The 22314-nt window shown below is 36.8% G+C and overlaps 1 protein-coding gene across 1 annotated transcript in view; it reads right to left on the reverse strand.

Moving 5' to 3' along the window:
- The window catches only part of mylka (myosin, light chain kinase a), a 69941-nt gene that overhangs the window by 4497 nt on the left and 43130 nt on the right, over nt 1–22314 (reverse strand). Inside the window, exons 21-30 of the mRNA XM_059342396.1 lie at nt 12788–12835; nt 11662–11789; nt 11411–11567; nt 8637–8827; nt 7543–7654; nt 7314–7346; nt 7108–7198; nt 5104–5307; nt 599–816; nt 392–515 (exon numbers count right to left, since the gene is read on the reverse strand). Coding sequence (XP_059198379.1) covers nt 392–515; nt 599–816; nt 5104–5307; nt 7108–7198; nt 7314–7346; nt 7543–7654; nt 8637–8827; nt 11411–11567; nt 11662–11789; nt 12788–12835 — 1306 coding nt within the window. The remainder of the gene's footprint in view (nt 1–391; nt 516–598; nt 817–5103; nt 5308–7107; nt 7199–7313; nt 7347–7542; nt 7655–8636; nt 8828–11410; nt 11568–11661; nt 11790–12787; nt 12836–22314) is intronic.

Consider the following 22314-nt stretch of genomic DNA (forward strand, 5'->3'; position numbering starts at 1 on the left):
ACAATAATTTATCATCTTTATCGTCTTCGTATCTGGTACGGATAATGTACTTTTACGAGTAAGAGTATCATCCAAGTTATAATGAAACCCATACCAAACTCCATTCACAATATTTACTACCAATTTAATAATAACATTAGCAGAAAATTCTGGATTAGCAGAATCCATTCACAATTCTACCAATTTAACCCTTTATCAGGCAAAGAACTATATTTGGTAACTTCAGGTAATATTTCGAGAAAAAAGTTGCAAATTTACTAGATTAAAGTGGCAAATCTGTGTGAAAAAAGTCGCAGATTTACAAGAAAAAGGTGGGAAAAAAGCAACTTTTTTAAAAACAAAACTTAACAAATTATTTTGTTTTCTTTCATGGTTTTGTCTCCCTACTCACAGTATGTAACAGATGACTCCTATGCTCCACATGTCGGTGGGATAACTGATGGCCTCGTAGTTGATCACTTCTGGAGCCACGAACTCCGGAGTCCCGAACAGAACCTTCAGAGTTCCTGCGTTCTCTGTGGCGGAGAAAAGAGTTTCAGACGTTAGATAATGAGCGAGGCGCTCGTCGGGACGTGTCGGGCCGAGCGCTGCGGCTCACCTAGCCGCCGGGCGAGGCCGAAGTCGATCAGTTTGATCTTGCCGCCCGTCTTGTTGACGCACATGATGTTCTCGGGCTTGAGGTCGAGGTGGACGATGCCCTGCTTGTGGATGAAGTTCACCCCGTCGATGATCTGCAGCATGTATCTGATCACCTCCCGCTCCGTCAGCTCAAAGTCCTCGTCGATGATCCGCTCAAACAGCTCACCGCCAGAGATCCTAAACAACAACAACACATAGAAACATCAGGTTGTTATTGTTAAGATAAAGGGAAGTACACAAGACAAGAAAGTGCCAGTTTATCTCCTCCTCTCCACTAGGAGGAGGCACCCAGTGGTGGCTCCTGGTTGTGGTACCTCCCACCTTATAAATAGAGAAGAAGATCACTTCCTCCTCTTTGTTCCCAGACACCACACTGCAAAAAAGCCAACTTGTATTTTTTGGCCTAAAACAGTGATTTAAGTTGGTAAAACTTGGAAATATAAATTATTGACATTTAGGGCAATAATGTAAGTTAGCACAACAAAGGAAGCCAGTTGTCTGCTCAAAAACAAGTTGGTGAGTTGTTGTTACTTATATCTTTGAGTTGGGGTTCACAACAAGGGACAATAGTTCTGCTAACTCTTATTTCTTTGTTGTGAAATGCGGTCATTAGCGAAAGCTGGCGGCTAACTGATGCTAGCGGCTAACTGATCCTAGCGGCTAACTGACGCTAGCGGCTAACTGATGCTAGCGGCGCTGCTTGTTACAGCTACAAGAGTAGCCATTAGCGTATCAATGCTAACTCAAAATTGTGGTCGCAACATTAGCTGACATTTCATAGCGGCGTTACAATCGTACCACTTCAGCACATTGCAGAAGTTAGCAGAAGTAAGGATTAAAAGTTATTATAACTTATAATGTGAAATTATAAATTAGTACAACTTACAGTTGAGTTGACAAAAAACAGAATTCAGAGTTGAGCAAACTCAAAACAAAACTTAAAATCTGTAGTTTAATTGTCCAACTTTTATCGAAGTTTTTTGCCTTGAAATTTTGAGTTCACCCAACTTTTCTCGCTGTGTTGCATGATTTAAACGCTCCTCTTGTACAAGATTTTAATTAAATTCAACTTAAACTTTGTTACTCTGAATCCAACTGTCTTTATTGAAGGGTCACTCTGCAAAATTCTTATAACAGTTATCTTAGAAATATGGATAAAATATTTCTTCTGAGAGGTTCGTATAATAAATCAGTGGCACCAAAACTGTTGGTGGATTATCCTGCACAGTCAGGTTTTATAGTTAACTGTCACAATGATAACATGTCGTATGAAACTTCAGCTAACAACATCACAAGCAAGCTTAGCTGCTATATTTTTCCATATTTTCTCTTTATGTTTATGTTACTTTATGTTACTTCTTTATTATCTTTATTTTGTTTATCAAAGAGGACAGAAAGTTGTGAGACCAAGTAGATCTTTCGATTAATGTCCACAAGTTTTTTCTGTATTTAATGAGTAAAAAAATGAGTTTAAAAGAATGAAAATGTGCAAAATGACTCTAAAGGAGAACAGCGTGCAAGATGATAAAGAAACATTGAAATAAGGTTTTTTTTAAAATATCAAAATCTATTGTTTTGTGACAGTATGAATAATGGAATCATATAAATCTGTTGATGGCGTCAGTATTTTATTGTTTGGTTTTTTTTAATCAGCATTTATAATTCACAGATATCGAACGAGCTGTGAAATAAAATGATATGTCTGGTCGGAAAATGTATTTATTCATTTTTTATTTATTGATTGTTTTGGTGTTGGATTTAATTTATCAATTTTACTTTATTTAGTTTGTATTTTTGTCCTGTTTTTCCTTTTTAAATCATTTAGTGTTTCCAACTGCTTTCCTTTCCTCTCTAACTGCTGTTATAAGTGAATTTCCTCTATAGTTTATCCTCTATTATCTTCATTTATCTTCATCCTACAACAACAAACAAAAACAAAGCAAATACAAACATGAGCTTCTGTTTGAAACCAAAGAATATTAAAGGTTATTATATAAAAAATAAAACAGTAAAACTGGGTTTTTCCTGCAGATGTGGAACAGTTTTTGTTTCTTTTCAGTTCTGAAGTTTCAGATTAAAACGTTATCAGACCCTACCAAAATAAGAGTCTGAATGTAAACAGCTGGCTTCCTGTCAGTCAGTGTGGAGGGTTCCAGTTTTTATCACGTTTCCAGATATTTAATGTTTCCTTTTGTATAAACAAACAGATTAAATGTGAGTGTTTGCCAGTAAAATTGTCATATTTTCACAGTGAAAGCAGATAAGGATTTGTGTTCAGAGCCGTTCGTCCGTCTCAGATCTAAAATTAGCAGACAGGAAATAGCTGCTCTCATTCCTCTCATAGTTGGCCAGAACGTTTTTTTCCAACGTTCTGTGAAAGGAGTTTATATCAACAGGAGAACAACGAGGACGACCAGTAGAGGTCACTGTGCAGAGGCACTTAATTTGGCAGATCAGATTTTTCGGTAACACTTTACAATAACCATAATTTATAAATGGTAAACAGATAGTTTATTAATATTTAATCATCATTTATAAACCGTATATAGACAATTTAGAATGGTAAATAGATAATTTATTAATGTTTAACCAACTACATCATTTATAAATCACAAATAGAAGATTATTAATGTAAGTTTATAGTTACTTTACCATTACCAAAAATTATATTATAATCACTAGTTCATTAATAGTTTTAGTTGCACTCATTTGAACATTTTAACAACATATTAAGCATGTTAATGATTTTAAAATGATTCATATACCTTTAAGAAATTGGTTGAAAAAGATTAAACGATTAAATATGTATAGAACTTTGTAAATGGTTAATAATTGGTCTATAAACCATCTGTAAACATTATTTAGTTGGTTATTGTAAAGTGTTACCGATTTTTCTATAAGAGCCACTAATTATTGGAACTCAGGACCAAATGAGATCAGAGACATCAGCACATTCGTTGGTTTTAAATCTAAAATAAAATCACGGCTTAAATCCACTCAATCATGCACCTACCAGCTATTAACTCAAACATTAGCTCACTATTTTGCAATCTCCTTAGTGTTGTATTTTAACATTGTTTCGTGTTGTCTTAATACTGTGACTTAATCTTGCTGTTGTTCTGTGTTTTCTGTTTTAAGAGCGTGAAACTTTGTTGTTGCTGTTTGAAAGGCTTGTTTGTTTGTGTAAGGCCCCGTTTACACGAGGACACTTGCGGGTAAAAATGACAAAATATTTTATGGGAAGTGCCTTTCGTTTAGACGGTGACGGCGTTTTGGGGGCTTAAAGACGCAAAAATCTGAAACCACCCTCCAAAGTGGAAAAGTGTAATCCTCTCCTCGGTAGCGTGTCGTCTACACTGACAAGACACAAAACTCTGATCTGATCTGCTCACGTCACGTATGTGTTTACGTCACATACATGCTCCAGGACAGGAAATAAAGAAACGTGGGATTATTTCCATGGTGGGACCTTCAAGCTGCTCTGGCAGCTCTAATAAACTTACAGGAGTCTTTCCACCAAATGTCCAGGATATGTACAGATAGTATTAGTGAACAGAGAAGGATCTGGAATTACCTCCATCACATTCTGGATGCAGCGATTGGGCGGAGGAGCCAGACGGCTGTGAACGAGACATGTTTTATGTTTCTTTTTTTAGTTATTTTGTGTCTTTCCTGGTCATTTTGTGGTCAATTTGTGTCTTTTTTCGTAATTTTGTGTCTTTTTTTGGTCATTTTGTGTCTTTTTTGGTCATTTTGTTTACTTTTTTGGGTTATTTTGTGTCTTCTTTTGGTCATTTTGTGTCTTTTTTGGTCATTTTTTTTCTTTTTTGTGTTATTTTGTTTCTTTTTTTGGTCATTTTGTGTCTTTTTGGTCATTTTGTGTCTTTTTTTGGTCATTTTGTGTCTTTTTTGGTTATTTTGTTTACTTTTTTTGGTCATTTTGTTTACTTCTTTTGGTCATTTTGTGTCTTTTTTGGTCATTTTTTTTCTTTTTTGGGTTATTTTGTTTCTTTTTTTGGTCATTTTGTGTCTTTTTTGACCTGGGAGATCTAGTGATGGTGGAGAACTTTGTGGAAGGAGTAGCTGATGAAAATGTGTGGCGTGAAAACTTGTGCATGCCCAAAGATGCTCTTATGGCTTTAAGTGATGCCGCCTGGCTGCATACAATCCAATTTCACACACTTTTGCGTCACCGTATGCAGCAGGTTTCCTCCTGAAAACGCTCGTCTAAACGAGGAATAAAAAGTGAAGACGCGACGTTACTTTTGCGTCTTCTGTTCAGACCGTCCTCGTGTAAACGTAGCCTTACATTGATGTTATTTGTTCCTGCCCAGGGACTACAGATGAAATTTAGCTCGTAGCTAATTCTGGTACGGCTGAGAGCCATGCACTGTCCCTGTTAAATAAATGAATAAATGAAATGAAGAAGAGGTGGTGTGCTGTGTGAGAGGAAACGCTACGTACATCTCCAGCACCATGACGATGTCCGACTTGCCCTCGAAGGCGTCGATGCACTGCACCAGTTTGGGGTGATGGAGGCTGTTCATGATGCCGATCTCCTGCCGCACGTTCTCCTTCTCCTTGGCCGAGTACGCCTTGATGAACTTCCCCGCCCAAACCTTCTTCGTCGCCTTTTCTACCAGTTTGAAGACCTGACCGAACTTCCCCCTGTCACACAGTTAGAAACCACTGAGAGCATTAAGAACTGTACAAACACAGATAACAAACAGTTATTAATCCTTTATCAGGCAAAGAACTATATCTGGTAACTTCAGGTAATACTTTGAGAAAAAAGTTGCAAATTTACTGGATTAAAGTGGCAAATCTACAAGAAAAAGTCACAGATTTAAGAGATTTAAAGTGGCAAATCTGCGCAAAAAAAGTTGCAGATTTACGAGAAAAAAGTGGAAAAAAAGCAACTTTTTTCTCCCAGATTCACCACTTTAACCCTTAATAGGGCACTCATTGAAATACTTGAAAATTCCAAATTTCAACCCTAGAGAATATTGGAGGATATTACATACAGCCAGAATGTGTAAAAAAAAAACATACAAAAATAATATTTTGAGAAAAAAGTTTACGAGATTAAAGTGGCAAATCTACGAGAAAAAAATGCGCAGATTTATGAGACTTAAAGTGGTCAATCTGGGAGAAAAAAGTTGCCTTTTTCCCACTTTTTTCTCGTAGATCTGCAACTTTTTTTGCGCAGATTTGCCACTTTGAATCTCTTAAATCTGCGACTTTTTTTCTTGTAGATTTGCCACTTTAATCTAGTAAATTTGCAACGTTTTTCTTGAAATATTACCAAATATAGTTCTTTGCCTGATAAAGGGTTAAATTGGTAAAATTTTGAATTGAGTTTGGTATGGGTTCTGCTGGTGTTATTATTAAATTGGAAAAAATTTTAATTTAGTTCACAATGGGTTCTTCTAGTGTTTCTCAATCAATTCATAGACTTTTGTATAGAGTTTGGAAAAAGGTTCTTCTGACATTATACAATTGGAAGAACTGTGAATGGAGTTTGGTTTGGGTTCTCCAAGTTTTATTATTAAATCGGTAGAATTTTGAATTTAGTTTGCTATGGGTTGTTCTAGTGTTATCATTATACTGGTAGAATTGTGAATAGAGTTTGGTTTGGGTTCTGTAATAACTTGGATGATACTCATGCTTGTAAAAAGTACATTATTCGTACCAGATACTTATTTGATCTTGGTTTTAATAACAGTAATTGGTAACGCTTTACATTAAGGTCCTTGTAATAACCATTAATTAACAAGTAATAAGGCAGTGTTCTCGCTTTAGATCCCTTTAGCTGCAAAAAGCATAGTTAACTGTTAACAAGTGCATAGTTAACTTATAATAGATGAGCAATAAAGTATATTTTAATATCAATAAGCAAACAAAAGATTAATAAAGGCATGGCAAAGACATAATGGGTGGGTCATGGGTGTTTGTAATGCTATTATGAAGAATTACAAGATACTCATGAGGCTTTTATTAATGTTCTTATTATAAATCTCTTATAGCCTGTTATTAGCTGTATTATAATGCCATTATTAACACTTATATAGGCTTATAAACACACAGTAATGTTAATAAGCATCTTGTAAGTCCTTACAAGATGCTTATTAACATTATTGTGTGTTTATAAGCTTATATAAGTGTTAATAATGGCATTACAAACACCCATGACCCACCCATTAAGTCTTTGCCATGCCTTTATTAATCTTATTTTGTTTGCTTATTGATATTAAAATATACTTTATTGCTCATCTATTATAAGTTAACTATAAGTTAACTATGCTTTTTGCAACTACCGGATCTAAAGCGAGAACAATGCCTTATTACTTGTTAATTAATGGTTATTAAGGACCTTATTATGAAGCGTTACCTAGTAATTTAATAACAGTGTAACCAGACAGAATCACAGGTGCATTGTGGGTGAGTGGCGAGTGGGCGGAGCCTTACGTTCCCAGCCTCTCCTCCACGTCGTAGAGCTCCTTCACCTTCACGTCTGTTCTGATGCTCACGTCTCTGTAGTCCGGCTCCTTCTCCGAGTCTGAGGACACAGAGGTCAGAGGTCACGGGGGGGCGGAGGAGTGACGTCATGTCTCTATGGTTACGGTATGTCATGCTATGTTACGGAGTGTTAACAGGAAGTGTGAGCGGCGTACCCTCGTCCTCCTCCTCGACCTCAGCCTCTTCATCTGTCAGACCAACCAAACAGCGGAATTAGTTCAGTTAGTCAGTTTAGTTCAGTCACATTCAGCTCCAGTTCAGTTTAATGTTGTTAAACAGACTTAGTGCTGGTTTAGTTCTGGATCAGAGTCCAGTTTTTAGACTGAAACTCCCCCCATTCTTAGGAAGTCTTTGGGGGGACACGGCCCGGACCAGTCCACTCACCATCATCCACCAGTCCAACAGTGACGGGTTCAGATTCGGCGCTCGGCTCTCCGACGCCGTAGATGTTCTCCGCCCGGACACGGAACTTATACTGGCGCTCTGGAAGAAGGTTCTAGAGACAGGCACGGGTTGATATTCTCAGTTTGCAGACACGTTAAAACATTTTCGGAGCTGGTTCAAGTCAAGTCAAGTCTAGTTTATTTGTCCCAACTTGGGCAATTTGTTTGCAGTCTAGGTGTATAAAATACATAAAAAACAATACATTCCAACACACATACATACAACAGATCACAGCCTCAATATATACACTACTGGTCAAAAGTTTTAGAACACACCAACTTTTCCAGAATTTAATTGAAAATGATGCAGTTTAATGTCTCATTCTACTCTGAAATGAATGCACATTTGCAACATTTAAAATTCTTTATTGAGCATGATAGTGTTTTGACAGTTAAAAAAAAGATTCAAAACCACATTTTATGTTGGACTAAAGGACTAAAAAAAGACACAAAATGACTAAAAAAAGACACAAAATGACTTACAAAGACATGAAAAGAATAAAAAAAATGGACAAAATAGCCCAAGACTCCATAGAGTTAAGTTGTTAACCCATTTCTTGTTCCCTGAAAAAGGCCTACTTGTATAATTCTGAAATGTACATTATTTTCCAGTTTTGGTTAAGCTTACCTTTTTTTATTTACCTCTGGCAGTTCACCACTTACCTTTGTACCCTTTCAAGCTGTTCATTTGACTTGAACTGCTAGAATTTCAATAAAAAATGGAAAAATTGGGGTGTTCTAAAACTTTTGACCGGTAGTGTATATATATATAAAGATAAAACAAACAAAACAATAGTGCAACAGAAGGCAATTCCAGGTGCCTGTAGGTCATTTTTATGTTTAATTCCAAGGTTTCCATACCAGCAAATGATAGAAAATGAAATAACAGATTCTATAAAAGAGTCAAAGTCATTAAGGTCTTATCAACTTGAAATGCAGCTAGTTTTCTTCAACAAAAAAGGCGCTGCTGGCCTTTCTTACATAGCGCTTCTGTGTTGAAATCAAATTTTCATCTGGTTGATGATAAAAGCTCACCTGTACGTTGAAGGAGGTGCTGTTGCAGGACACCAGGAGTTTCCACTGCGGCTCCACAGAGTCCCAGATCTCCAGGTTGTAGGACTGCACGGCGCTGCCCCCGTCGTAGGTCGGACCGTACCATGACAGAGTCAGACTGGACCGCCGCACGTCTGACGCTGAGGGGACCCTCGCCGGGGGGTCGGGTTTATCTGAGAGGAGAGAGATTTTATTCAGGTGAACAATGGACGACAGGCTGCAGCCAGAGTCATCAAAATTAATTAAAAAATGGGTAACGCTTTATATTAAGGTCCTTGTAATAACCATTAATTAACAAGTAATAAGGCATTGTTCTTGCTTTAGATCCCTTTAGCTGCAAAAAGCATAGTTAACTGTTAACAAGTGCATAGTTAACTTATAATAGATGAGCAATAAAGTATATTTTAATATCAATAAGCAAACAAAAGATTAATAAAGGAATGGTAAAGACATAATGGGTGGGTTATGGGTGTTTGTAATGCTATTATGAAGAATTATAAGATACTAATAAGGCCCTTGTAAGTCCTTACAAGATGCTTATTAACATTATTGTGTGTTTGTAAGCTTATAAGCCTGTGAAACCACTGACAGAGAGCGAAAAACAGCAAAAAGTTCCCTTTGAACAGAAAGCATTTTTGGCCAATCTGTAGCTCCTATCAGTGAACCGGTAACGCTTTATATTAAGGTCCTTGTAATAACCATTAATTAACAAGTAATAAGGCCCTTGTAAGTCCTTACAAGATGCTTATTAACATTATTGTGTGTTTATAAGCTTATATAAGTGTTAATAATGGCATTACAAACACCCATGACCCACCCATTATGTCTTTGCCATGCCTTTATTAATCTTATTTTGTTTGCTTATTGATATTAAAATATACTTTATTGCTCATCTATTATAAGTTAACTATAAGTTAACTATGCTTTTTGCAACTACCGGATCTAAAGCGAGAACAATGCCTTATTACTTGTTAATTAATGGTTATTAAGGACCTTATTATAAAGTGTTACCAAAAAATGTATTAGTCCTGAGGGACACAGGAATAATGAACCACCAATGAGTTTGATATGGGTTCTCTTCATGTTATTAAATTGATAGAAATATAAATACCATTTGGTTTGGACTCTTAAGTAAATTAAAACCAGAACAAATCAATAGTTGTTTTTTCAGTGTGAGCTAACGTGGCTAAAATCAGCCATTTTTATAATGGAATCTGGTGGAAATTAGAGCTAATCATCCTGAAACAAGGAATAATGAACCACCAATGAGTTTGGTATGGGTTCTCTTTATGTTATTGGATTGATAGATATTTAAATGGAGTTGGGTATGTGTTCATCTCATGTTACTGTTAAACTGATCAAAAGTGTGGTTTGGGTTCTCTCTATTTGTACCAGATACGAAGACGATAAAGAACATAGATTATTGGATTGAAATATTGCCCAACCATTAAATTAAAACCAGAACAAACAAATAGTTGTTGAGATTTTTCAGTGTGAGCTAATGTGGCTAAAATTAGCCGTTTTTATAATGGAGTCTGGTGGAAATTAGAGGTAATCATCCTGAAAGAAGAACAGGAATCTGCAGCTGGAAACACATCGGATCATCTCAGATCACTGAATAAAGTTTTACTGGTTCAAGACAGAAACACGAGATGGAGCGATCATGTGATCAAAGGTCACCTGAGGTCACACACACTGTATTAACACAGAGGAGATGGAGAACATCTGTGTGTGCGTGTGTTCACTGTTTATAACACCACAAAGACACACACACACACACACACACACACACACACACACACACAGCACACTGCCATAAAAGGCATCAAACTGCAGCTGCGAGTCTGAACTCAGTCTGTCTGTTAAAGTTTTCTGCTAAATGGGAATTTTCTACAGGTTTGTCCCATGTTATCCTTAAATTGTTAGATAATTGAATGAAGTTTGGTATTTGTTCTTGTCATGTTATCATTAAATTGATATTAACTTCAATGGAGTTTGGTATGTGTTTGTTTTTGTTAAATTTGAAAAATATTTGTATGGAGTTTAGGATGTGTTTTTCTCATATTTTTGTTAAATTGATAGAGTTTTGTTTGGAGTTTGGTATGTGTTTGTTTTCGTTAAATTAATAAATATTTGTATGGCGTTTAGGATGTGTTTGTCTCATGTTTTTGTTAAATTGATAGAGTTTTGTTTGGAGTTTGGTATGTGTTTGTTTTTGTTAAATTGATAAATATTTGTATGGAGTTTAGGATGTGTTTTTCTCATGTTTTTGTTAAATTTGATAAATATTTATATGGAGTTTGGGATGTGTTTTTCTCATGTTTTTGTTTAATTTGAAAAATATTTGAATGGAGTTTGGGATGTGTTTTTCTCATATTTTTGTTAAATTGATAGAATTTTGTTTGGAGTTTGGTATGGGTTTATCGCATGTTATCATTAAATTGTTAGATAATTGAATGGAGTTTGCGATGTGTTTGTCTCATATTTTTGTTAAATTGATAGAGTTTTGTTTGGAGTTTGGTATGTGTTTGTTTTTGTTAAATTGATAAATATTTGTATGGAGTTTAGGATAAGTTTGTCTCATTTTTTTGTTAAATTTGAAAAATATTTGTATGGAGTTTAGGATGTGTTTGTCTCATATTTTTGTTAAATTGATAAATATTTGTATGGAGTTTGGTACGTGTTCTTGTCATGTTATTGTTAAAGCGGCCTGAATGAAACCCATATATGAATATATAAGCAGAGCAGTGTGTTACCGACGATGGTGAGGTTGAGGGCGGCCTGGCGGAGGCCGAAGCTGTTCCTCAGCTCGATGGTGTAACAGCCACAGTGCTCCTGCTGCCCGCTGCTGATGGTCAGCTTACTGCTGACGTCACTGCTCTCTATGGAGATATCAGCCGAGCCCTCCTGGATCTGACCACACACAGGGATGAGTCATTAGGGCAGCTGATCAATAACCAGTTAGAGCCTCAGTGTGTGTGTGTGTGTGTGTGTGTGTGTGTCTCACTGGTTTCCTGAACTTCAGCCAGGTGCAGTTGATGGGCGGAGCTCCAGAGAACTTGCAGAGGATCTCGACCTTCTCGCCCGCCAGGATCTTCATGTCCTCCGGAAACTGCAGGATCTGAGGAGGCAGAGCTGCAGGTACACACCAATAATCAATAATCAATAATCTGTCAGGATCTGAGGAGGCAGAGCTGCAGGTACACATCAATAATCAATAATCAATAATCTGTCAGGATCTGAGGAGGCAGAGCTGCAGGTACACATCAATAATCAATAATCAATAATCTGTCAGGATCTGAGGAGGCAGAGCTGCAGGTACACATCAATAATCAATAATCTGTCAGGATCTGAGGAGGCAGAAATGCAGGTACACATCAATAATCAATAATTAATAATCTGTCAGGATCTCAGGAGGCAGAGCTGCAGGTACACATCAATAATCAATAATCAATAATCTGTCAGGATCTCAGGAGGCAGAGCTGCAGGTACACATCAATAATCAATAATCTGTCAGGATCTCAGGAGGCAGAGCTGCAGGTACACATCAATAATCAATAATCTGTCAGGATCTCAGGAGGCAGAGCTGCAGGTACACATCAATAATCAATAATCAATAATCTGTCAGGATCTCAGGAGGCAGAGCTGCAGGTACACATCAATAATCAATAATCTGTCAGGATCTCAGGAGGCAGAGCTGCAGGTACACATCAATAATCAATAATCTGTCAGGATCTCAGGAGGCAGAGCTGCAGGTACACATCAATAATCAATAATCAATAATCTGTCAGGATCTGAGGAGGCAGAGCTGCAGGTACACATCAATAATCAATAATCAATAATCTGTCAGGATCTGAGGAGGCAGAGCTGCAGGTACACATCAATAATCAATAATCAAATATTAAAGAAATGGTATTTAATACATTTGATACATACTCTTCATGGATTTAATTAACTGAAATCTGATTATTTTTATTATCGGTGCATTGAAAAAAGATATACTTTTTGAATTATTTCCTTTATATTAACACAAAATAAATATAATTATTGTAATCATTTATAAAAGTATATCAATTATTAGTATGTGTAAATAAATAAAGTGTGTAAACATGTATGAAATGTGTGTGTGTCACCTTGTTTGGGTGGAGTCTTGGCGGTCGGTTTCTTTATTCTGGCTTCACCTGAAACACAAAACACACCACAATCAAACCAATTTACCAATTTATATGAAATAAATTATCAAAAAAAATGCAACTTGTTTTTCTGATTTCTGTCATTCTAACTGTGTTATTCTGTACAAAGACTGTTTGAGTTGTTCTGATTTTGCGAGCTGCAGGACTTTTATAGAGATTTATAGAGATTTTATATATTGATTTTACATCTTTTTTTGGTGATTTTACGTCTTTTTTTTGTCTTTTTTTGGTCAATTTGTGTCTATTTTGGTCATTTTACATCTATTTGTAATTATTTCTTTTTTTTGTTGATTAATATTTTATTTTGGATCATTTTACATCTTTATTTGGTAATTTTGTGGGGTTTTTTTTGTCAATTTGTATCTTTTTTCAGTCATTTTACATATTTTTCAGTCACATTTGTGACACTTGGAAAAGTGTTCATATACAAATTTCAGTTTATTCAAATGTTTAAAAAAATATCAGAGAAATTCAACTTTTTTTCTGATTTCTGTCATTCTAACTGCACTGCAAAAAAAGCCAACTTGTATTTTTTGGCCTAAAACAGTGATTTAAGTTGGTAAAACTTGGAAATATAAATTATTGACATTTAGGGCAATAATGTAAGTTAGCACAACAAAGGAAGCCAGTTGTCTGCTCAAAAACAAGTTGGTGAGTTGTTGTTACTTATGTCTTTAAGTTGGGGTTCAAAACAAGGGACAATAGTTCTGATAACTCTTATTTCTTTGTTGTGAAATTCGGTCATTAGCGAAAGCTAGCGGCTAACTGATGCTAGCGGCTAACTGATGCTAGCGACTAACTGACGCTAGTGGCTAACTGATGCTAGCAGCGCTGCTTGTTACAGCTACAAGAGTAGCCATTAGCGTATCAATGCTAACTCAAAATTGTGGTCACAACATTAGCTGACATTTCATAGCTGCGTTACAATCGTGCCAATTCAGCACATTACAGAAGTTAGCAGAAGTAAGGATTAAAAGTTATTGCAATGTAAAATTATAAGTTAGTACAACTTACAGTTGAGTTGACAAAAATCTGAATTCAGAGTTGAGCAAACTCAAAAACAAAACTTAAAATATTTAGTTTAACTGTCCAACTTAAAATTTTATCGAAGTTTGTTGCCTTGAAATTTTGAGTTTACCCAACTTTTCTTTTTTTGCAGTGGGTGTTATTCTGTACAAAGACATGTTTGAGTTGTTGTGATTGTGCTGATTCCACAGAGCGGCAGGACTTTTGATAGGTTGCAGAGAAAAAAGAGGACACAGAGAGGAGAATATAGAATTAACACACTGAAGCTGCTTGCTGCTGCTTTAAAAAGAAGTTTAAAGTTCAGAGAGTCTGTGGAGGAGAAACAGATTTATGAGACATTTTATCATCTTTACATCGTCTCTTTTTTTTCTTTGTGTGTTTTAAAAGAAGCTCTCAGGACGTATGTTGGCTTCTTTATGGTTCAAAGAAAAACAGCAGGAGAAGAAGAAGAAGAATGTGAGGCAGAGCGTCTCTGATGACCAAATAAGGAAAACCTAAAAATAGACGGTCAGGACAGGAAACAGTTCCTGCAGGAGAAGAAGAAGAACAAACTGAAGAATCTGGAAATGTCACGTGTCAGACACTACTCAAGTTCTCATTCAGACTTAGGTTTTAGTTTTAGGTTTTAGGTTTTATTTTATTTGCACAGTTAGAATTACATAAAATGACAAAGATAACATATAATGTAAAGTGCAGGGAGAGGCAGAAAACTCAGATATTATTCACCTCTTTACATTTACTAATAATGATGTCCTGGTCAGAGGAGCGTGTGGCTGATTTGAAATGTTTCTATTCGGGCAGCAGCGCAGGTGAAGGAGACGCTGACGCTCCGGTGTCAGAGCTGGGTAATATAATAATAATAATAATAATAATAATAATAATAACAGTAAACAGCAGAAGACAACATTTAATATCCTCGGCTAGTATTCTGTTTAAAGAATTTCATGATCGCAGGGTGTATTTATTTTTGGATGATGTTTTAATGATAAATGATGCAGTCTAAACATGTTTTGCTTTGTCACCATTAAAAATCAAAACACCAGAGTTTTATCAGCTCCAGGCATCGATACAATAGTCTAAGATCAGTTCTCCGACTCAGACGTGTGGACTTCACGCTGACTCAGATTTGCGTACACGAGCTGAGAGCAGACTGAGATCTGATCGTACCCTCCGCTCACGTCCAAACTGATAAATGCCGAGGCTTGTGTAGAAATCATCGTACGCCCACTTTACGCTCACTTTCTGACGTACGCTCGTTTGATAAATGAGGGCCGAGGTCTCTAGTTTGTGGTTGTAAAGTTTCATGAGGCTGTGATTATCCTAGGAGACTGGTGGGTTATCAGCATAAAGTGGGCATGTCACAGTGGTGAAGTCAGGAGTCTGTATACTTTGTAATCAACAGATTTTCATTTAGAAAAGGGGAAAACAGAACTGGAGAACAAGCTTTGTTCTGATGACTGTTTAGAAATAGGGAAACATTTTGTAACCGTAATATAAAATGACCTGTTTCCAATTTCCTACCCAATTTATGCAGCTCACAGACTGTTAAGGGACCCCAGGATGCACAAAGATTCACGCACAAGAGGACACAATAACACATTTACTGCAGGAGAAGCACTGTGGAGTTTCTGCCCCAAACAGCTCCTGATAAAGTGCATAAAGTGGGCACGTCACGTCTAAAAACAGCCTAAAGATTTAATATCATAGTATCATATGAAACAGAGAAGGGAAGCAGACTGTTTAGAAACCCCAGGATGCAGTAATACTCACATAAAGAGGACACAATAACACATGTTACTGCAGCTTCCCACAGAACCAAGAAACACAGGTGTCATAATAATAAATATGTGTTCATAGGAGATCAGAGTACGTGTTGATGTGTGAGGGGAAAATAATATCAGATAATTAAATAATGCTGACAGATTTAATGAAGGAGCGATGTCGACATTCTGTCTACACACACACACACACACACACACACACACACACACACACACACGCTCTCTGGGTCAGCTTCAGGGGCGTTTGATTTGTGTGTGTCACGATCAATTTTAACCGCAGCAAAATATCTATCAATATCAAAATATCAAAGTCTTTTCTAATAATTTCACAATTTTAACTTCAGAAAATATAAAAAAATTTTGTCTTACAAATTTAAAACTTTAATTTCAGGGAAGATAATATATAATATTTGAACGTTAATCTCAGAGTATACATTTTTTTCATATATTTACAATTTTATTTTCAGAAAATATCCTTTTTTTCTTTCATTTTTTTTGTCATATGTTTATCAAAAAAATAAAGCCATGTTTTTTTCTCACAAATGAATGGCTTTATTTTTCTGTAAATACTGCCACCTCCCCAGATCTGTAATTATCATTGGTGTTTGTTTTTTCTACCTACAATGGCTCTAATTCGGTGGCATCAATGGACACCAGCAAAACGTCATTTTGTCGTCTATTTCTTTCAAGTTTCTTACAAAGAAGAAAAGCTTCTCCAGCAGATTAATCTGATCAAACTGATCAATGGATCGACTCAAACAGCTGATCCTGTTTCTTCTCCAGCTGAACGGAAAATCTACAAAAACACACGAGAGCTTCAATAACTGAACAGCTGATCCAGAGGTCACCTCAGGTCAATGTTTTCCAGCTCTCTCTCACACACACACACACACACACACACACACACACACAGCAGAAACAACAAACAGAATTTAGTTGACTCTCTGTTTGTGTTTTTAAATTAAAACTGATTTCATTCAGATTTTCTGTGATAACAGAAAAATCCGTTCGTGTGACCTTTGACCTCTGCAGGAATGAAATGTAATATTTGAACAGTTTAAAGGACCAAGTGAAGCTTTTCTGAGCTGTTTGAACTGTAACTCTAAACCTTCCTGTCTCATCTGTTATGGTGGAATATAGTTTATATGTGTCATTTACATGATTTAATGGGTAAGTTAAATGCACCTGGTGCCTTCATGTACCTGGCTTTGTTGGTTGAACTAATGAATAACTTAGTTGTACTGTATTCATTTGTTGTAGTTAGACAACAAAAAATATGTATTAAAACTATATTCTGAATCAATAAAAGCTGTTCAGATCAGTTAGAATGAGCCATTTAAACATCAACTTATTCTAACTTTTGATGCATTTAATATTACAAATTAACATTTAGTCTTAATGCCAAAAGTCATGTTGGAAAATGTTCATAAAAAAATGCAGAATTAAAATTATCATCAACAAAGCACATGAAAGGTGACAAAAAACAACAAAAATATTCATCTTATTATATAAATATAGAATATCAGCAGAGTTTAAACATTGAACTGAAACGCTGCAGAAATCAGAGTGAGAGGCTCTTATTGTGAAGGTGTGCGTGTCTTCCTGGTGTGTTTGGATGCAGAGGGTCCTGAGGGGCAGCTAGCGGGTGGAGTCTGACCACGGACACTAAAACTGATAAACAAACTGCAGCAGAAACATCTGAATAATGTTAAAGAGTTGTTCTGGTAATTATCGTCACTATCTCTGAACAAACAAACCATCCATCATCAGATCACAGCTTCATGTCTCCCAGCAGCCTCAGCTGCACTCTGCATGCTATGCTAACACGCTAACATTAGCCTGTTAGCATTTAGCTCTCAGTGCTGTTGATGCCTGCAGACTGTAAGCTCGACTTCATCATACAGAAACATTTCTGACAGTGAAAAATAAAACAAGATGAAAACTGAGATTCTGTGAGTCATCGTAATGAGAAACTCGTTATTTAAAGACACAAAGTTGTTATTTAGAGATAATACAACTTTATTTAGAGAAACTTAAACTTTATTTAGAGATACTAAAACTATATTTAGAGAAAATACAACTTTATTTAGAAACTAAAACTTTATTTTATCTTATTTATATTTTTATTTCTATTTCCCTGTTTTAATTGACTGTTTTTACTGTTTTCAATTGTGTCTTGCTGTTTTAATGTTTATGTAAAGTACTTCGAATTACCTTGTGTTGAATTGTGCTATACAAATAAACTTGCCTTGCCTATATCTAATATATAATCAGAGTTTAAACCTGTATCTGCCTACAAACAGAAATAAAGATGAGATAATAAAAACAACCCGAACCACAACAACTTTGTTGGATATTTGTGTTGTGTTTGTTTACATTAAAAATGAACTTGGTTATCAGTTCAGAACTTGGTTGGTGAACTTTCTACTTTTTTTCTGTGTAACAAACAGTTTAAGGACAGTGGAACTTCTTAAAAGGAGACTTTTAATCTGTGAAGTAAAACAAAGTCCGAGAGGAGGGAGAGAGAGGGAGAGTCGGGGAAAGCAGGCCTTAAAAGGAAGTGTGGGAGAGGAGCATCCTCCCCCGGGTCATCCCAAGACTCGCTGTTACATTCAGCCACATAAATCTGCCTCACACACTGAGCACAAGCTGCTGATGTCTAAACTCCACGCAACATTTATTCATTTATTTCATCTCTTTATGAAGCTGCTGGTCGTTTTACTGCTAAAACAAAAGTTCAAATGTTTAGTCAATCTTCTTGTGTAGCAACAAAAATCTGATGCCGGTCAAGTTTTTGGATAAAAGTGAGTTTATGTAACATTAAGTTAGGTTAAAATAATCTGTATTACCAGTATGGGGTTAGCCTAGCTTAGCACAAAGACTGACAGTTAGAGGATTCTGTCAGCAACAAACAGACAACAAACTGTTGATTTATATTATGCACCTACAGAAAAATAAGCCAATCTAGCACTATTTTTGTAGATTTTTTTGTGTTTTATCAGGCTGTTGTTAGCCTAGCTTAGCAAAAAGACTGATGGTTAGAGGAATTTGTTAGCAACAAACAGCAAACAAACAACAAACTGTTGACTTATATTATGCACCTACAGAAAAATGAGCCAATCTAACACTATTTTTGTAGATTTTTTTGTGTTTTATCAGGCTGTCGTTAGCCTAGCTTAGCACAAGGACTGGAGGTAAGGGGAAATTGCTAGCCTCAGAAGCAACAAACAGCAAGGCAACAATAACATGTTTATAGGTAATTATTGTTGCAAAAGTATCAATATTTTAGCTTCTTGTACTGTAAATGATCCGTGTTTAACTGGGTGTAGTTAGCCTAGCTTAGCACGAACACTGGGAACAGGGATGCTAGCCAGTGTAGCAACAAACGGCAAGCATCTAGACATGCTAATTTACAGGAAATCAATATGTTAGGTTCTAAAAAGATAGCATAATTTATTTTAAATGAGCAGTGTTATGGGAGGATGTATTTAGCGTAGCTTAGCACAAAGACTGGAAACAGGGGGAAACTGTTAGCCAGGGTAGCAACAAACAGCTAACCTCTAGACAACAAAATGTTATATGGAGCTACATTATTTTAGCTCCTCGTAAATGAGTTTACCAGGACGTGTTTAGCCTAGCTTAGCACAAAGACCACCTGGTAGCAGGTGTTAACTGTTATCATTAACAATAATGTGTTTAAAAAAGGTTACCATAACTAGAAGTAACACAATGGTAGCTTCTTCTAAAAGGTGCAGCCTAGATTAGCACAAAGACTTGAGGTAAGGGGAAACTGCTAGCCTGAGAGGCAGCAAACAGTGACACAACAATAACATATTTATAGGTAATTAATGTTGCAAAAGTATCATTATTAGGGCCACGGGGTAATCGCACCGAGCACTATTGTTATACTGTGGATTTTTTCTTCTTCCTCTTCCAGACGCAATCTCGTCCCGCTACTAGTCCTACAACTTGAAGAGTTGCAGGACTAGAAGCAGTTGCATTGAAATGAATGGGACGGCCGGAAAAAAATGAGCGAAAAAGAACAATAATTGGGGATTTTTAAACGTCTACTTCTCCGGCATAATTTCACCTAGAGACTCCATTTAAACTTTAAACAGTAGACACAAGTCTTGTGTATCGGTGTATTAATCCACGTTTCGATAGGTCATATAGTTTTTTATCAATCACTGTTCAATGACCATGATCATTTTTGGAGAAATTCTAAGATTATAATGGGTGTGTATTGCACGGAATGTTCATGTCACAGTGTGTGACATCATCGCGTGTAGACGGAGAGAAAAAATTGTCAAAAAATAAATTTGAAAACTGCGCTCCAGGCTGCAAATTCCACTCTACAGAAATAATTTATACATAGAAACGTAGGAAAATTAGTCTTCTCCCTCACAATCCTCTGGTAAAGCTGTCAGAGTTATTGTTTGGGCGTAGGACGCACAGATGATCCACCAACACCACCAACAGCCTCATTGGCTCCCATATTAAAAACGCAGGAAGATTTCTGAAAAAGGGAGATGTAACAGTTTTTTTAGATCGCTCTAACAACACAGCTATTTTTCCATTTTTCTTTAAAAAAAACCCCACATGTCGACGTTCAGGAAGAACTCAGGACGCTCAAAGTGAAGTCGGATCAATGATAGGTATTATGGTTTTGCCAAAAATGCTTTCTGTTCGAGGCCAGAAATTCCAGTCTGTCCACCTCTGGCTACTGTCACTGTTGCGGAACATTGGCAGTTGGTGGCAGCTCTGATTGCCTTTGATCCTTTGATGTGATTACAGCTACAGATACATGCACACACACATGCGCGTAAGTGTGCACACTCCTCCAGATACACATGCTTCAAACACACACACACACACACACACACAGGTAACTTCATGCGATTTTCGTTACACACACACACCCAAATGCGCGTGTACACTCCTCCAGATACACGTTTCTCGCACACACACACACACACACACACACACACACACACACACACGTTTTGAGGTTAAAGGGCATAGGTTGCTGTATAAATAAATACTTGAAAAGGAATGCTTGTTGTAGATGTGTATTATAACATTACTAGTATTAATTGTTTGAAATCTCTGAAGAATCTCATCATAGTGTGTACACACACCGGCAGTAGCCCCCGTGGCCCATTTCAGAATTTCCCCAGAGGAAGTTTTCTAGTTCTAAATATTGACCTGCACAGAAACAAGTCAACCATCTGCACGTCCTGCACAGGAATCTTTCCACCTCCATCATCTCTCCCACTGACATAAAGCAAAACTAAGATGACGGATTAGATTAAAGATTAGCATGTTATCATGTTAGCTGTGATCCCCAGAGCGCCCAGAGAAACCAGTCTGAGTTATATATTAATGATAATTTAAGCAAACTATTCATTCTGCACCAGATTCACCCTTTATCCGAGTCTCTTGAAGTGAACATTACGGTTAAATCAGAGACGGTACGCCTCCATGTTTGCTCACAGACAGACTGAACCCAACACTGAGGTATGCACACACACACACACACACACACACACACACACACACACACACACACACACACACACACACACACACACACACACACACACAGAGGAAGGATTAGGAGCTGGATCATAAAGATAAGACCAGATTTTCCACTGCAAGCTGAAGACAGAAACATTAAACTGCAGCAGTTGTTCAATAACAAACACGTACTGCTGCTAATGTTTGTATTTATATGTATAATACACATATATATATATATTATTCAGCTGATGGAGCGCTTTATAAACCCTCGACACAATATGAGTCTCAAGACTTCATTTCACACTCTGAAGGACATAATCTGCAGACGACCAACAGTGTGTGAGCTCTTACAGCTGATTTGTTTTAAAAACTTGCAGCTAAATCTCACATTTAAAAACGCCAAACTGACCCGAAGTGCAGCAATCGGCGAGGAGGGAATATTTAATTCTGTAGCAAAGTGCAGTCAAACTAAAAGTTGGGGATTTTTTTTTCACTTTTAGCTGCAAAAAAACTCCCAAACAAACACTAAAAGACACCACTAAACAACAAAAACCTACACGATGACCTAAAAACAGTTCCTGCACTGTGTTTCTGTATTTCTCCATGGGGATGAATAAAGTATCCATGTATCTAAAAGGCTGCAGTCACACCAGATCATCTGTAACAATACAGAAGATCTAAATTAAATAAACAAACTCTGCTGTCCACGATTACAAACCAACCAATCAGAATCTAGCAGGAAATGACCCAGAATAATCTGGCCGACCCTGAGACTGTCGAGAGAAAAATAAAAACAATCTTTTCTGCTGCTGACTGAAAATCATGCTGAAACCTTTTAACCCTATAAAAACCAACAAGTCTGTCTTTTACAGACATGCCCACTTTATGCTGGTAACATGCAGAAAATGTGTTATTGTGTCCTTTTGTGTGTGAATCTTTGTGCATCCTGGGGCTCCTAAACAGTCTGTGAGCTGCATAAATCGGGTCTGACTGGAAAGCTGAGACTCTTGTGGATTCAATGAGCCCAAATGCCAGTTTTCAAAGGGGTCTTTTGACCTTTGACCTCAAGATATGTAAATGAAATGTGTTCTGTGGGTACCCCCAAGTCTCCTCTGAACAGACATGCCCACTTTATGCAGT

This window comes from Centropristis striata, chromosome 10 (genome assembly GCF_030273125.1).
Source record: "Centropristis striata isolate RG_2023a ecotype Rhode Island chromosome 10, C.striata_1.0, whole genome shotgun sequence".
Classification (NCBI taxonomy): domain Eukaryota; kingdom Metazoa; phylum Chordata; class Actinopteri; order Perciformes; family Serranidae; genus Centropristis; species Centropristis striata.